A 17,227-nucleotide genomic window follows, 5' to 3' on the forward strand; every position below is an offset into this window, starting at 1 on the left:
GTTGACTCTGTTCATCTTGGGAGAGTGCTGGAACTGAAGCTCCCAGGATGCAAAATGTTTTAACAGCAGTTTTGTAACTAATGTTCTTTCTGTCTCCCCCTCTCCTTCTGTCTCCCCCTCGCCCCCCACTATCAGGCGTGAGCGTGGCCCAAAGGGTAGTGACCGTTCAGAGCGGACCACTTGTACGGACGGAGGGCAGTCACGTGACCATCTGGTGCAACGTGACTGGTTACAAGGAGGGTGTGGAGCAGGACTTTGAGTGGTCCATGTACCTGACCTCGGTGCCCGACCGTGAGATCCGCATCGTGAGCACGGCCCAGTCCAACTATGCGTACGCGGTGTACTCCCAGAGGGTCAACAGTAAGGAGATCTGGGTAGAGAGGCTGACCAGGGACTCAGCCCTGCTCCACATCACCAAGGTCCAGGCCAGAGACCAGGGGCTGTTTGAGTGTTACACCCCCAACACAGACGGACAGTACCTCGGCTCCTACAGCGCCCGCACCAACCTCACCGGTGAGTCCATGTTACATCACACGGCTGTGTTCTAAATGGCACACTATCCCCTAGAGCCCTCAAACTCAACTCTGGACCTCGACACCAGTTCCACTGCGTTTTTTTCATTGTTCCCCTGTAATCAGGGACTGATTTTAGATGGGGTAGGCCTAGTCATTGAGGGTGTGGCTGGCTGGATCAGCGAGTCTTTGGTCAGGGAAAGTCGTGCCTCGCCCCACTCTCACCCCCACATCCCCTCCCTCTATGCGTTGTTTTATTAGCACACTCTATGTGTGTGTGTGTCTGTCACCAGCATCTGTTCCTCTGTTACACACACACACACACACAGCTGGTATGGTTGAGAATTCCACTCCCAGGTCGGAATCTGGTTCCCGTCATGTCTTCATCCCTGATGCTGGTGACCTTGCACTGAGAAAGGGGTCAGAGGTCACGCCAGGCGCTCATGGGAGTAACCTCAGTTATGTTAATAGTCATACAGTATGCCAGTGTGAGAGTTGATAGACTAATGAAGTGTAGTTGATGTGCCATTTATATCTGATTTTAGTTTGTCACTGTTAGCCGGGTGTACAATGCTTAATAGACCCAGACTTATATTTATCAGTATGTTTTATCATTTCCCTCTGAATATGTGTTGGGTGGGGCAGCAGCGTAAAAGCCCCTGTACTAACTATAGTATATTGGTGGCCTTGCAGCAGTATGCACGGTATGCTTTGAATGTGGGGCAAGGCTCAGGCGTAAAGCACTGCAAAATGGTGCTGCTGATAACATACTGTATTTATAGAGTGTGTGTCTGGGGGGGGGGTGTTATATGAGCCCCTCTCTGTGCCTATAATCTTAGCCCAGTTCCCCATGGTCAGGGGGATGTTACAGGGTTCTCTTCCCTCCCTCCCCTCATCTCTCAGCAGCTGCACGCGTCCAGATACGCAATACCCTGTCTTCTACCCACTGCCTCCCCCTCTTTCACTCTCTCTCAAACTCCTTCTTTTTCTCTCACCCTCTCTCTGTATCAGTTCACTGTTTGGGAGCGAAGAACATTCTCGTCTCGAAGCAGGAAGTGTGTAACTCACCAGTGATGTCACAGGACAGGAGGGAAGTTGGCTATCTAATCAGAGAATAGGAGGAAGTATTGGAGAGAGTGAGGGTGGGTGGGATAAGTGGGGGATATAAGTTGATAGGAGGAAAACTGAGTAATCAGTGTGGTTGCTAAGTAAAGGACGGTGACACATAGTGATCAGCGTCCTCTCTGTCACAATTGGCTCTGTGAGACTGATTTATGCAAGTAGAACAATGTATCCTCTCTGTCCCCAGGGAAGGTTATCTGCAGCGCACCTGGCCTGTCCGATACTTGATCATTGTTGTTTGAGTGAGGTGTCTGCAGTAGAATATATAACCTGGGCCGTGTGTGTGGCTGATTGTTCAGAAAGATGATACCACACTGTGTGTCTGTCACACCTTTTCTAATGAGACATGAGTCTACATGTGACTGTGTTGCGTGGGCTAGCTGAACAAACTGGCGCCCAATTTCTAATCAATTCATCAAAGCACCAACAAGTTATTGAAAATAACTGGAAATAAATTCAAAATATTAGTAACTTTTTTGACTTTCGGAGTGTGGACGTACCAGCCTGTCTGTGTGTTTGTTCCATACACCAGTGTGAGTGTGTGCGTGTCTGTGTGCGCGTGCGCGTCCGTGTTTGTTCCATGCGCCAGATTGTGTGTAGCCAGATTGTGTGTATCCTACACATTAGCTCGTGATAAAAATCCAACAGCATGGAATGGTCCTACCCAATGTCCCCTCGTACATGCTGCTCCACGGGACTGCCACACAGAAGAAATATCAGCGCGCGCAGAGAACACGAGATTGAACTTCACTGTAATTTCTATAGTTTTCCCCCTTTACACAATCAACATTTCCCTTTACTGTGGGAATTGTGATCGAACCAACGTAATATTTGCTACTTTCAATGCAACATACTGAAACAAAACGAACTACGCAAGACTTAGTATGCAAAACTAACCACTCAAGAGAAGGAATATAGGAGTAGGATTCTATTGCATTGACAGCACAAACTCTACACAGACCTGTGTGCCATAACCAATCAGACCTGTATGAAAATAGACCTTTGCCATATATGGATCTGTGCCATTCACTTTGAACTGGACTGTTTTTACAGCATCAGCGGTTGTGAGGTGATGTGCTTGCTTTGAGATCAAAGCCAGAGATGCATGTTGCGACGTTTGTACATTTGTTCATGTCCTTTTCTAGTTAATGAGTTAGCCCAGTTCTGGATCATTTTGTAGTCAGCAATAGGAGAGTGATTGCTTCCTACGAGAGCACAAAATCTTTGAAAAGCCAGTTGGGTAAAGAGCTTGTTTTTGTCTAAAAGGGGCAGTGTTGTATTTTGAGAAAGGCTTGAATAAGCTAAGTAGCCAAAAGGCAGAGGGTAGCTTATTTTGTGGTTTCTTGCATCAAACACAACAAAATTTTCAGTCACCTTGTCTGAAGGACAAGTGGATAAACAGGTTGATGTCAAGCCCTGCATGTTTTTTCTTCTCACTGAATGTAGGCCTGCATTGAACACCACACATTGGCTGCCACTGTAGGCTGAATGATATAACTGTTATTTCCATTTTAAAATGTTATGGGATGCCTTTTCTCCATTGTTTTTAATGGTAGGCCTACATTATAATCAAATAGCCACAGTAGCCTACTTGACCACTGTTAAAACAAAGTTAAAGAGGGTACAGCCTTAGTGGTCACAGTAAACACACACCGGAAGTTGCACAGAATTTTCACAACTTTCCAGTTTGCTCTCAGCAGATCCAAAATAAATTGAGGGAACATTGGTCCTACTGTGTGTGTGTGTGTGTGTGTGTGTGTGTGTGTGTGTGTGTGTGTGTGTGTGTGTGTGTTCCCATGCATGTCCCACGCACCAGCCTGTGTGTGAGTGTGTCCAAGGCACTTGTGTGAGAACAGGGACAAACAGCAGACTGCTCTTCTCCTACTCAGCCATGTGGCTCAAAAACACTCACATTCAAGACCACGGTAGTCTTAGTCACTCTTGCTGCGTTCACACAGGCAGCCCAATACTGATCTTTTTTTCCAACAACACGAGTTTTGAACAATCACATCAGATATTTTTCAGAGCTGATCTGATAGGTCAGAATTTTGCTGCCTGTCTAAACACAGCACACTCATACTGTACATCTACTGCACTCCTCTATAGAGTGGATCATTACAGTGCTCTCACAGACCATACATACATCTACTGCACTCCTCTATAGAGTGGATCATTACAGTGCTCTCACAGACCATACATACATCTACTGTACTCCTCTATAGAGTGGATCATTACAGTGCTCTCACAGGCACAGACCATACATACATCTACTGTACTCCTCTATAGAGTGGATCATTACGGTGCTCTCACTGACACAGACCATACATACATCTACTGTACTCCTCTATAGAGTGGATCATTACGGTGCTCTCACAGACACAGACCATACATACATCTACTGTACTCCTCTATAGAGTGGATCATTACAGTGCTCTCACAGACACAGACCATACATACATCTACTGTACTCCTCTATAGAGTGGATCATTACGGTGCTCTCACAGACACAGACCATACATACATCTACTGTACTCCTCTATAGAGTGGATCATTACAGTGCTCTCACAGACACAGACCATACATACATCTACTGTACTCCTCTATAGAGTGGATCATTACAGTGCTCTCACAGACACAGACCATACATACATCTACTGTACTCCTCTATAGAGTGGATCATTACGGTGCTCTCACAGGCACAGAGCAGAGTATGACAGATCGCTCCTTTACTACATTTGCTTAAATTGCTGGACATGAATGTAGCACGTTCTCTCACTCACATGTGCCTGTTTTATCTTATCTACCCATTGGCTGAAGGGGCTAGTTATAGTATGTAGAGTGTGACTGATAGAGAGAATGATTTGATGGGAAAGATAGAGGAGGGAAATGGAGAGTGCAAGAGAGAGAGAGAGATATGGGGAAAAACAGTGTGTGATGGAGAAATGATGAGCCCTTCTTCCTGGCTCAGTCTAATTGGTTAGATCCCGCCGGGTACTACCTACAATGCAGCTGGTGCTATAGGGGCGCGTTTTAAATCATCTGTGCCTGATATGACTATTAAGGTTAATGCCATGCCTACTGCCTATGATTCTTTTTCTTTGCAACTCTTCCTAGAAGGCCAGCATCTCGGAATCGCCTCTTCACTGTTGACATGGAGACTGGTGTTTTGCGTGTACTATTTAATGAAGCTGCCAGTTGAGAACTTGTGAGGCGTCTGTTTTAGAGGTCGACCGATTATGATTTTTCAATGCCGATACCGATTATTGGAGGACCATAAAGCCGATACCAAATAATCGGCCGATTTCTTAATAAATAAAAATAAATTGTAATAATGACAATTACAACAATACTGAATGAACACTTATTTTAACTTAATATAATACATCAATAAAATCAATTTAGCCTCAAGTAAATAATTTAAAATGTTCAATTTAGTTTAAATAATGCAAAAACAAAGTGTTGGAGAAGAAAGTAAAAGTGCAATATGTGCCATGTAAAAAAGCTAACGTTTCAGTTCCTTGCTCAGAACATGAGAACATATGAACGCTGGTGGTTCCTTTTAACATGAGTCTTCAAAATTCCCAGGTAAGAAGTTTTAGGTTGTAGTTATTATAGGAATTATAGGACTATTTCCCTCTAAACCATTTGTAATTCATTAACCTTTTGACTATTGGATGTTCTTATAGGCACTTTAGTATTGCAAGTGTAACAGCATAGCTTCCATCCCTCCCCTCGCTCCTCCCTGGGCTCAAACCAGCAACACAACAACAACAGCCACCCTCGAAGCAGCGTTACCCATGCAGAGCAAGGGGAACAACTACTAGAAGGCTCAGAGCGAGTGACGTTTGAAACGCTATTAGTGCGTGCTAACTAGCTAGCCATTTCACTTCGGTTACACCAGCCTCATCTCGGGAGTTTATAGGCTTGAAGTGATAAACAGCGCAACGCTTGACTCACAACAAAAGGCACGAAAATGCTGTTTGAATGAATGTTTACACGCCTGCTTCTGCCTACCACCGCTCAGTTAGATACTTAGATACTTGTATGCTCAGTCAGATTATATGCAACGCAGGACACGCTAGATAATATCTAGTAATATCATCAACCATGTGTAGTTAACTAGTGATTATCATTGATTGTTTTTATAAAATAAGTTTAATGCTAGCTAGCAACTTAACTTGGCTTACTGCATTCTCGCTAACAGGCAGTCTCCTTGTGGAGTGCAACGAGAGAGAGGCAGGTTGTTATTGCGTTGGACTAGTTAACTGTAAGGTTGCAAGATTGGATCCCTCGAGCTGACAAGGTGAAAATCTTTCGTTCTGCCCCTGAACGAGGCAGTTAACCCACCGTTCCTAGGCCATCATTGAAAATAAGAATGTGTTCTTAACTGACTTGCCTAGTTAAATAAAGGTATAAAAAATGTACAAAAAATCTGCAAATTGGCGCCCAAAAATACCGATTTCCGATTGTTATGAAAACTTGAAATCGTCCCTAATTAATCGGCCATTCCGATTAATCGGGCAACCTGTAGTCTGTTTCTCAAACTAGACACTCTAATGTACTTGTTCTCTTGCTCAGTTGTGCACCGGTGCCTCCCACTCCTCTTCCTATTCTGGTTAGGACCAATTTGCGCTCTTCTGTGAAGGGAGTAGTACACAGCATTGTACGAGATCTTCAGTTTCTTGGCAATTTCTCGCATGGAATAGTCTTCATTTCTCAGAACAAGAATAAACTGATGAGTTTCAGAAGAAAGTTATTTGTTTCTGGCCATTTTGAGCCTATAATCGAACCCACAAATGCTGACACTCAACTGGTCTTTAATCAGCATAACAGTTTTCAGCTGTGCTAACATAATTACAAAAGGGTTTTCTAATGATCAATTAGCCTTTTTAAAATGATAAACATGGATTAGCTAATACAATGTGCCATTGGAACACAGGAGTGATGGTTGCTGATAATGGGCTTCTGTACGCCCATGTAGATATTCCATAAAAAATCAGCCATTTCCAGCTACAATCGTCATTTGCAAGATTAACAATGTCTACACTGTATTTCTGATCAATTTCATGTTATTTTAATGGACAAAAACAAGGACATTTTTAAGTGACCCCAAACTTTTGAATGGTATTGTATATGTACACTTAAACAACACAATGTAACTCCAAGTCAATCACACTTCTGTGAAATCAAACTGTCCACTTAGGAAGCAACACTGATTGACAATACATTTCACATGCTGTTGTGCAAATGGAATAGACAACAGGTGGATATTATAGGCATTTAGCAAGACACCCCCAATAAAGGAGTGGTTCTGCAGGTGGGGACCACAGACCACTTCTCAGTTCCTATGCTTCCTGGCTGATGTTTTGGTAACTTTTGAATGCTGGAGGTGCTTTCAGTCTAGTGGTAGCATGAGACGGAGTCTACAACCCACACAAGTGGCTCAGGTAGTGCAGCTCATCCAGGATGGCACATCAATGCGAGATGTGGCAAGAAGGTTTGCTGTGTCTGTCAGCGTAGTGTCCAGAGCATGGAGGCGCTACCAGGAGACAGGCCAGTACATCAGGAGACGTGGAGGAGGCCGTAGGAGGGCAACAACCCAGCAGCAGGACCACTACCTCCGCCTTTGTGCAAGGAGGAGCACTGCCAGAGCCCTGCAAAATGACCTCCAGCAGGCCACAAATGTGCATGTGTCTGCTCAAACGGTCAGAAACAGACTCCATGAGGGTGGTATGAGGGTCTGACGTCCACAGGTGGGGGTTGTGCTTACAGCCCAACACCGTGCAGGACGTTTGGCATTTGCCAGAGAACACCAAGATTGGCAAATTGGCCACTGGCGCCCTGTGCTCTTCACAGATGAAAGCAGGTTCACACTGAGCACGTGTGACAGACGTGACAGTCTGGAGACGCAGTGGAGAATGTTCTGCTGCCTGCAACATCCTCCAGCATGACCGGTTTGGCGGTGGGTCAGTCATGGTGTGGGGTGGCATTTCTTTGGGGGCCACACAGCCCTCCATGTGCTCGCCAGAGGTAGCCTGACTGCCATTAGGTACCGAGATGAGATCCTCAGACCCCTTGTGAGACCATATGCTGGTGCGGTTGGCCCTGGGTTCCCCCTACTGCAAGACAATGCTAGACCTCATGTGGCTGGAGTGTGTCAGCAGTTCCTGCAAGAGGAAGGCATTGATGCTATGGACTGGCACGCCCGTTCACCAGACCTGAATCCAATTGAGCACATCTGGGACATCATGTCTCGCTCCATCCACCAACGCCACGTTGCACCACAGACTGTCCAGGAGTGCTTTAGTCCAGGTCTGGGAGGAGATCCCTGGTCTGGGAGGAGATCCCTCAGGAGACCATCTGCCACCTCATCAGAAGCATGCCCAGGCGTTGTAGGGAGGTCATACAGGCACGTGGAGGCCACACACACCACTGAGCCTCATTTAGACTTGTTTTAAGGACATTACATCAACGTTGGATCAGCCTGTAGTGTGGTTTTCCACTTTAATTTTGAGTGTGACTCCAAATCCAGACCTCCATGGGTTGATACATTTGATTTCTATTGATCATTTTTGTGTGATTTTGTTGTCAGCACATTCACCTATGTAAAGAAGAAAGTATTTAATATGAATATTTCATTCATTCAGATCTAGGATGTGTTATTTCAGTGTTCCCTTTATTTTTTTGAGCAGTGTATATATATTCTTAATCCATTCCTTACTTAGATTTACGTGTATTTTGTGTATACAGTGGGGAGAACACGTATTTGATACACTGACGAATTTGCAGGTTTCCTACTTACAAAGCATGTAGAGGCCTGTAATTTTTATCATAGGTACACTTCAACTGTGAGACGGAATCTAAAACAAAAATCCAGAAAATCACATTGTATGATTTTTAAGTAATTAATTTGCATTTTATTGCATGACATAAGTACTTGATACATCAGAAAAGCAGAACTTAATATTTGGTACAGAAACCTTTGTTTGCAATCACAGAGATCATACGTTTCCTGTAGTTCTTGACCACGTTTGCACACACTGCAGCAGGGATTTTGGCCCACTCCTCCATACAGACCTTCTCCAGATCCTTCAGGTTTCGAGGCTGTCGCTGGGCAATGTGGAATTTCAGCTCCCTCCAAAGGTTGTCTATTGGGTTCAGGTCTGGAGACTGGCTAGGCCACTCCAGGACCTTGAGATGCTTCTTACAGAGCCACTCCTTAGTTGCCCTGGCTGTGTGTTTCGTGTCATTGTCATGCTGGAAGACCCAGCCACGACCCATCTTCAATGCTCTTACTGAGGGAAGGAGGTTGTTGGCCAAGATCTCGCGATACATGGCCCCATCTATCCTCCCCTCAATACAGTGCAGTCGTCCTGTCCCCTTTGCAGAAAAGCATCCCCAAAGAATGATGTTTCACGGTTGGGATGGTGTTCTTGGGGTTGTACTCATCCTTCTTCTTCCTCCAAACACGGCGAGTGGAGTTTAGACCAACATTTTTTTTGTCTCATCAGACCACATGACCTTCTCCCATTCCTCCTCTGGATCATCCAGATGGTCAAACTTCAGACGGGCCTGGACATGCGCTGGCTTCAGCAGGGGGACCTTGCGTGCGCTGCAGGATTTTAATCCATGACGGCGTAGTGTGTTACGAATGGTTTTCTTTGAGACTGTGGTCCCAGCTCTCTTCAGGTCATTGACCAGGTCCTGCCGTGTAGTTCTGGGCTGATCCCTCACCTTCCTCATGATCATTGATGCCCCACGAGATGAGATCTTGCATGGAGCCCCAGACCGAGGATGATTGCAATAAATGCAATAAAATTCAAATTAATTCCTTAAAAATCATACAATGTGATTTTCTGGATTTTTGTTTTAGATTCCGTCTCTCACAGTCAAAGTGTACGATAAAATGACAGATAAAAATGACAGACCTCTACATGCTTTGTAAGTAGGAAAACCTGCAAAATCGTCAGTGTATCAAATACTTGTTCTCCCCACTGTCACTTTCTGACCTTTATTTCCTTTGTTTTGTCATTATTTAGTATGTTCAGGGCGTGAGTTGGGGTGGGCAATCTGTTTGTTTTTCTATGATTTTGGGATTTCTATGTTTCGGCCTAGTATGGTTCTCAATCAGAGGCAGGTGTCATTAGTTGTCTCTGATTGAGAATCATACTTGGGTAGCCTGGGTTACACTGTTTGTTGGTGGGTGTTTGTTTCTGTGTCTGTGTTTTTCACCACACGGTACTGTTTTCGTGCGTTTCACGTTTATTGTTTTTGTATCAGTTGTGTTCATGTTGAGTTTTTCTTGTTAAAAGAACAATGGACACTTACCACGCCGCATATTGGTCCTCCGATCCTTCTCGCCTCTCCTCTTTAGACGAAGAGGAGGAAAACCTTTACACCCACTGTATGTTGTGAAATTGTTAGATATTACTTGTTAGATATTACTGAACTGTCGGAGCTAGAAACACAAGCATTTCACTACACCTGCAATAACATCTACTAAACACGTGTATGTGACCAATAAAATTTGATTTGAAACAGATTGGGTCAAGACTGAATAAAGGTGGCGGTGTCTTCTGAAATCATTTTCACCCAGCAAGACTATGGTGTAGGCTGCACTGATAGTCACCCATCTATCCATACCCCCCTCTCTCTTTTCCTCTCTCGCTCGCTCCCTCCCTCCTTCACTCTCTCCATCTCTTTCCCCATGTCTTCTCCCCTCTTTGGCTGTCTAAGAAGCAGGTCTATGGCCTAGTCAATAAAAGTCTTGGCTCTCCAGCCTTATCAGATTGAAGGAGGAGAACAGGGAGGAGGAGAAGGGCGAGTGATTTAGGAATGAAGGTAGAGATGGACGCAAGAACAGGAGGGATTGAGAGGAGTACTAGATGAAAAGGAGAAACAAGGTGGATTTACAAAGAGATAGCGTGATAGAAAGAGATAATGGGCTAGAGAGAGGGATGGCTAGAGAGTGAGAGTGAGAGGGATGGCTAGAGAGAGGGATGGCTAGAGAGAGAGAGGGATGGCTAGAGAGAGAGGGATGGCTAGAGAGTGAGAGGGATGGCTAGAGAGTGAGAGGGATGGCTAGAGAGTGAGAGGGATGGCTAGAGAGTGAGAGGGATGGCTAGAGAGAGAGGGATGGCTAGAGAGTGAGAGCGAGAGGGATGGCTAGAGAGTGAGAGCGAGAGGGATGGCTAGAGAGTGAGAGGGATGGCTAGAGAGTGAGAGGGATGGCTAGAGAGTGAGAGGGATGGCTAGAGAGTGAGAGGGATGGCTAGAGAGTGAGAGGGATGGCTAGAGAGTGAGAGCGAGAGGGATGGCTAGAGAGAGAGAGAGATGGCTAGAGAGTGAGAGGGATGGCTAGAGAGTGAGAGGGATGGCTAGAGAGAGAGAGGGATGGCTAGAGAGTGAGAGGGATGGCTAGAGAGTGAGAGCGAGAGGGATGGCTAGAGAGTGAGAGGGATGGCTAGAGAGTGAGAGCGAGAGGGATGGCTAGAGAGAGAGGGATGGCTAGAGAGTGAGAAAGAGAGGGATGGCCAGAGAGCGAGAGTTACTGGAGGAGAGAGGAAGGCTGTATCCACTCTCTTGGTATTGATTGGGTGCTCTGGGCTTCCTGTTCCTTTTCACAGTGGCATTAGCTCTCTGTCCCTCTATCCTTCTCTCACTCTCTCTCACCATCATCCTTTTCTCCATTTAATTTACAATCACTCTTCTCTCTTTCCTATTTGGCACTGAGTTTGACTCACTGTGAGTATATGAGTGTAGGTTCTCTGAGCTGGTGAATGGGCATGGGTCTTAACAAAAAAGAGAGGGAGAGAGAGATTTTATCACTGTCTACTCTGCCATTTCCATGCCGATCTCATGTCCTCCAGAGACAGGGCCTCCTGCTCAATGACATTACTGCCACTCAGACACACACACACACTCTCAGCCCGGGTGTTGTTCTCTCAGTCAGGTAACTGACTCTGGTGAGAGTGCGTCAGTGGAACCAGGAACAGCAGCGCAGAACATTACGTGACGTCTCTTACGGAACACAACCCAACGTTACACACAGGTGCAATGGAACCACAGAATAGAACCTGCAGCAGGAATAGAACAGCCACTGCACAGTGGAACAAGATGGTAGATGGAATAGGAGGAGATGGAGTGAACAGGACACAGTGTGACAGGGAGGGCATAGGGGCCATCTCAGTACTCTGAACAGAACACAGTGTGACAGGGAGGGCATAGGGGCCATCTCAGTACTCTGAACAGGACACAGTGTGACAGGGAGGGCATAGGGGCCATCTCAGTACTCTGAAGTGGCTACCTCCTCGTCACCTGCCTCTCATTCATTTGCACTTATTCAATGGCATGAAGTGTTTTTCGGAGTTGCTAGCTCAAGTCTGAAGAGATCATAGTGCAGTTCACACACACTATTTGGAGAATGAGAAAACATACAAACATCCCTCTCAAAGGAGAGCAAGAGACGATACAGACAGACACACACGCATAGTACACACGTTGACAATCTTGTTTATTACCCATACAATAATGGAATAAATGTCAACGCACGAGTGAGTGCTGCAGTTAGCTGCCGCCCACACTAACGAGCTAGGCTAATGCGAGAGGGTTTATCGTGTTAGCAGTGTGTGTGTGTGTGTGGGGTAGGGGGGTGGGGAAATGGGCCAAAGAAGCACTACCGTGCCTCCGTTTTAATTAGATTAGCTTAGCTAAGCGCTAACCCTCAGAGGTGCGCTGCCTCTTCTTTGTGTGAGATCAATGCAATGCAGCAGCTAGGCTGCATGAATATGTATATGAATAGGAGAATGCTAATGCTACATGAATATGTATATGAATAGGAGAATGCTAATGCTACATGAATATGTATATGAATAGGAGAATGCTAAGGCTACATGAATATGTATATGAATAGGAGAATGCTCATGCTACATGTGTAGGTTAGTCAGCTGGTTCTCATAAAACAGGCAGGAGACGAAAGCGAGGATGAAGCCAGTTATTGTTGAAGCCCTGGAACAAGCTAGGAGCGTCTGTGTGTGTGTGTGACATTGTGTTGCTTTGAAGTCTCATCTCCACAGAAAAGGGACAACTCAAGGTGCTTGTATTTCCACTTTTTCAGTGGAACTGCTGATAACCCCGCTCAGTCTGCCACACACACACACACCAGGGTTTACGTTAGGAAAATGTGGACAACGTGACCCGGAAGATTTTTATTTATTTGCCGACCATTTGAGAAGTGTACCGGACCCATAAGCATTGGATATAACCCATTAGGGTGTCTAACCATGGTGCTCAGAAATACAGAAATCACATTTACATTATGGTAATTCATCTTAACACAACATGTAACTCATGTAATGAAGCAGCCAATAAAACATAATTTTCAAACATTTGCCAAAATGCATTTCGTGGGACAAAGGGAAACGCCATTATAAACAGCTCACCTGATGCGAGCGGTATGACAGATGGTGATCTAAAGATGCACCAGCTAGGATGGGATGACTATAGGATTGTGCATTTGGCTTCTGGACAATGAATTAAAGTTAATATGAAAACCAATAGAACAGGAGAGAAATGAGGAAGTCTTTCATTGTCACCGTGTGGCAAAAGGCTTAGCTGATTATTGAGTTGCGGCTATCAGTGAAAAACATCTACAATATGTTTTGAAGATAATTTGTTTTGAGCACAAGGGGAGGTGAATGTGGTGAAGATAGCCTATAGGCACGTCTCTCTCCAGAATGCATGTGCTCAGCTCTCCAGAATCCACTCAGCTCTCCAGAATCCACTCAGTTGTCTTACGACAATTCTTGCGCATTCATTGTTTCATGTGAATTGTTTGCTCATATGTCACCAGTAGTAATTGTACCGTACCCTACCTTTGGCAGGAGGTAAGGAAGTGCAGCTCAGTTTTCATAAAGTTATGTCAAATGTCTACAAATATAGTTGCCTTCAGAAAGTATTCATACCCCTTGACTTATTCCACATTTTGCTGTTAGCTTTAATTCTAAATGGATTAAATAGATGTTTTATCTCACCCATCTACACACAATAATGACAATAATACACCCTTAATGACAGTGAATTGTATTTTTTTTTTTAAATTTTACCTTAATTTCACTAGGCAAGTCAGTTAAAAACAAATTCTTATTTACAATGACGGCCTACCAAAAGGCAGAAGGCCTCCTTGGGGACGGGTGGAGATTAAAAATACATAAATATAGGACAAAACACACATCACGACAAGAGAGACAACACAACACTACATAAATAGAGACCTAAAGACAACAACATAGCAAGGCAGCAACACATGACAACACAGTAGGGTAGCAACACAACATGACAACAACATGGTAGCAACACAACATGGTAGCAGGACATAACATGGTACAAACATACTTGGGCAAAGTGAAAACATGTTAAAAAAAATTGTGCACATTTATTGAAAATAAAATACAGAATGATCTAATTTTCATAAGTGTTCACACTGCTGGGTCAATACTTCATAGATGCACATTTGGCAGCGATTACAGCTGTGAGTCTTTCTGTGTAAATCTGTGTAAAGAGCTTGCCACACCTAGATTGTACACCTAGATTGTACAATATTTACATTATTCTTTTAAAAATTCTTCAAGCTCTGTCAAATTGAGGGTTGATCATTGCGATACAACCATTTTCAGGTCTTGCAATAGATTTAAGTCGAAACTGTAACTTGGCCACTCTGCAACATTCACTGCCTTTTTGGTAAGCAATTCCATTGTAGATTTGGTTTTGTGTTTTAGGTTATTGTCCTGCTGAAAGATGAATTGATCTCCAAATGGCTGGTGGAAAGCAGTCTGAACAAGGTTTTCCCCTAGGATTTTTCCCATTATTTTTTTATCCTTTATCCAGTCCTTAATGATTACAAGCATTCCCATAACATGATGTAGCCACCGCTGTGCTTGAAAATATGGAGAGTGTTACTCACTAATGTGTTCTATTGGATTGGCCCCAAACATAACACTTTGTATTCAGCATGAAAAGTGATTTTCTTTGTCACATTTTTTGCGGTATTACTTTAGTGCTCTTCATTTTTTATTAATTTGTAAAAGATTTTTTTTTTTTTATAATTCCACTTTGACATTCTGAGGTATTGTGTGTAGGTCAGTGAATCTTAATTTAATACATTTTAAATTCAGGCTGTAAGACAACAAAATTTGAAAAATGTCAAGGGGTGTGAATACTTTCTGAAGGCACTGTGTATGTGTTTGCTGTTGGATCTTTGTTATATGACCAAACATGTTGGAGAAGTGCTTTATACATACATCTCTATTTTGGATAGATAGCTCTTCCTGTTGTTGTTTGTTTAGTGTGTTCCAATTTCCCCAGAAGTGATTGGACTGTATGGATTATTCAATCAGATTGAGCTGTTTTCTGACAGGCTGTTCCTTTTTTCTGGGTGTATTTTCGTTCTATTGTTCTAGTGTTTCAACATAGGGAGTTCGTTCTGCTTCTCTGGGTCTCTGTGGTTTTGGTTGGATTGGTTTCTCAATATCTTTCTTAGCTTTTTGCATTCTTCATCAAACCATTTGTTGTTGTTGTTAGTTTTCTGCTAGATTTGTATTTTATTTGATATGTCTGCTGATAAGTCAAATATACTGTTCAGGCTTCCTACTGCAAAGTTTACACCATCGCTATTGCAGGGAAACATTTTGTCCTGGAAGTTGTCTAGGAGGGATTGGATTTGTGGTTGCCCAGTGGTTTTCGTTAGCTTTCTACACTGCCTTTCTTCTGCCTACAGAATTTCTTAATATCATGCCGTCGGTTGGGCTTCAATACCTCATGGTTGAGTATTTCTCTGTTGGGGTTTGATAGCGGTGTTAGTTGGCTGACTTGGTATGCTCTGAGAGACTACAGTACTATTATTTCATTTTTTATTCCTACCCAATTGCAAAATGTTTCCTGTTTTTGGTTAATTTACCAAATTAGCATTCCCTCTGGGTCCCTTCACTGTGTAACATCTGGTAGTTTGGTGGATGGGACTACCAGCTCTCTGTAACCTAGAGGGCAACCAGTGAGTCCATCTTCTCTATACCATGTTTATTGCAGTATGATAATATCTGTGTTTCTGATTTATTTTGTGAAATCTATGTTCCTGCTCTTTTGGCCAAAGGCAGATGACCTCCAACTTTGTATATTCCAGGAAGAGATAGTAAAAGCTTTGTGTTCCATAGTGTCTCTGTCGGTCTGTGTCTGTATGTGTGGAGGTAGTGCTGGTATCAATTTAAAGAGATTAACATCGTGCCCGCCTCATTAGCATGCTAATCAGCCCCTCATTATTTGGAATGAGAAATAGTGATTTATTTCAAATGTCTACTATAATGGATTTCAGTGTGGGCTCTAGAGCCCCAGGCTGTCTGTCTGTGTGGAAGTGGGGGGAAACCAACTCTGAACACACTACACGTATACACCACACGGTACTACACAGTAGCAAGGAAACCTGAAGGCCTGATGGAGCTCTGCAGAGTATTCTCTTAACATGTCCCTCTGTGACAGAATTCCACTTTGAAGGCCCCTGTGTGGATAACGACATTCTCAATCTCCACGGCGTGAGCAATCACGTACGTACACACACACACACACACCACACTCTCCCCCGGAACAGGCGGGTGCAGACAGCAGACATGTGCTGCCACCTGTGTCCCACTCCAGGGTCGAGCTCTGCCGGAGGGGACAGTTTGTGTGTAAGCCCCCCTGGTGTTGTTCTAGCTCAGACAGACAGTTGCTCCTCTTATCTGATACCCTGCTGGACTGGTGCCCTGCGGTTCTGTTCAACCTACTCTCACCCTGGACTGCATATGCATATCCACCCCCCCCCACACACACACACACATACACATACACATACACATACAGTTGAAGTCGTAAGTTTACATACACTTAGGTTGGAGTCATTAAAACTAGTTTTTCAACCACTCAACAAATGTCTTGTTAACAAACTATAGTTTTGGCAAGTCGGTTAGGACATGTACACAAGTAATTTTTCTAACAATTGTTTACAGACAGATTATTTCACTTATAATTCACGGTATCACAATTCCAGTGGGTCAGAAGTTTACATACACTAAGTTGGCTGTGCCTTTAAACAGCTTGCAAAACTTCTGATAGGCTAATTGACATAATTTGAGTCAATTGGAGGTGTACCTGTGGATGTATTTCAAGGCCTACCTTCAAACTCAGTGCCTCTTTGCTTGACATCATGGGAAAATCAAAAGAAATCAGCCAAGACCTCAGAAAAGTCTTGTTCATCCTTGGGAGTAATTTTCAAACACCTGAAGGTACCAAGTTCATCTGTACAAACAATAGTACGCAAGTATAAACACCATGGGACCACGCAGCCGTCATACCACTCAGGAAGGAGACGCGTTCTGTCTCCTAGAGATGAACGTGCTTTGGTGTGAAAAGTGCAAATCAATCCCAGAACAACAGCAAAGGACCCTGTGAAGGTGCTGGAGGAAACAAAAAAGTATCAATATCAATATCCATAGTAAAACGAGTTCTATATCAACATAACCTGAAAGGTCGCTCAGCAAGGAAGAAACAACTGCTCCCTAACCACC

General features: G+C 44.0%; 1 protein-coding gene across 1 annotated transcript in view; it reads left to right on the forward strand.

Moving 5' to 3' along the window:
• The window catches only part of LOC112233729 (immunoglobulin superfamily member 3-like), a 169,116-nt gene that overhangs the window by 28,330 nt on the left and 123,559 nt on the right, over positions 1-17,227 (forward strand). Inside the window, exon 2 of the mRNA XM_042319803.1 lies at positions 136-513. Within this exon, the coding sequence (XP_042175737.1) occupies positions 136-513 (378 nt within the window). The remainder of the gene's footprint in view (positions 1-135; positions 514-17,227) is intronic.

Source organism: Oncorhynchus tshawytscha, linkage group LG03, assembly GCF_018296145.1.
Source record: "Oncorhynchus tshawytscha isolate Ot180627B linkage group LG03, Otsh_v2.0, whole genome shotgun sequence".
NCBI lineage: Eukaryota > Metazoa > Chordata > Actinopteri > Salmoniformes > Salmonidae > Oncorhynchus > Oncorhynchus tshawytscha.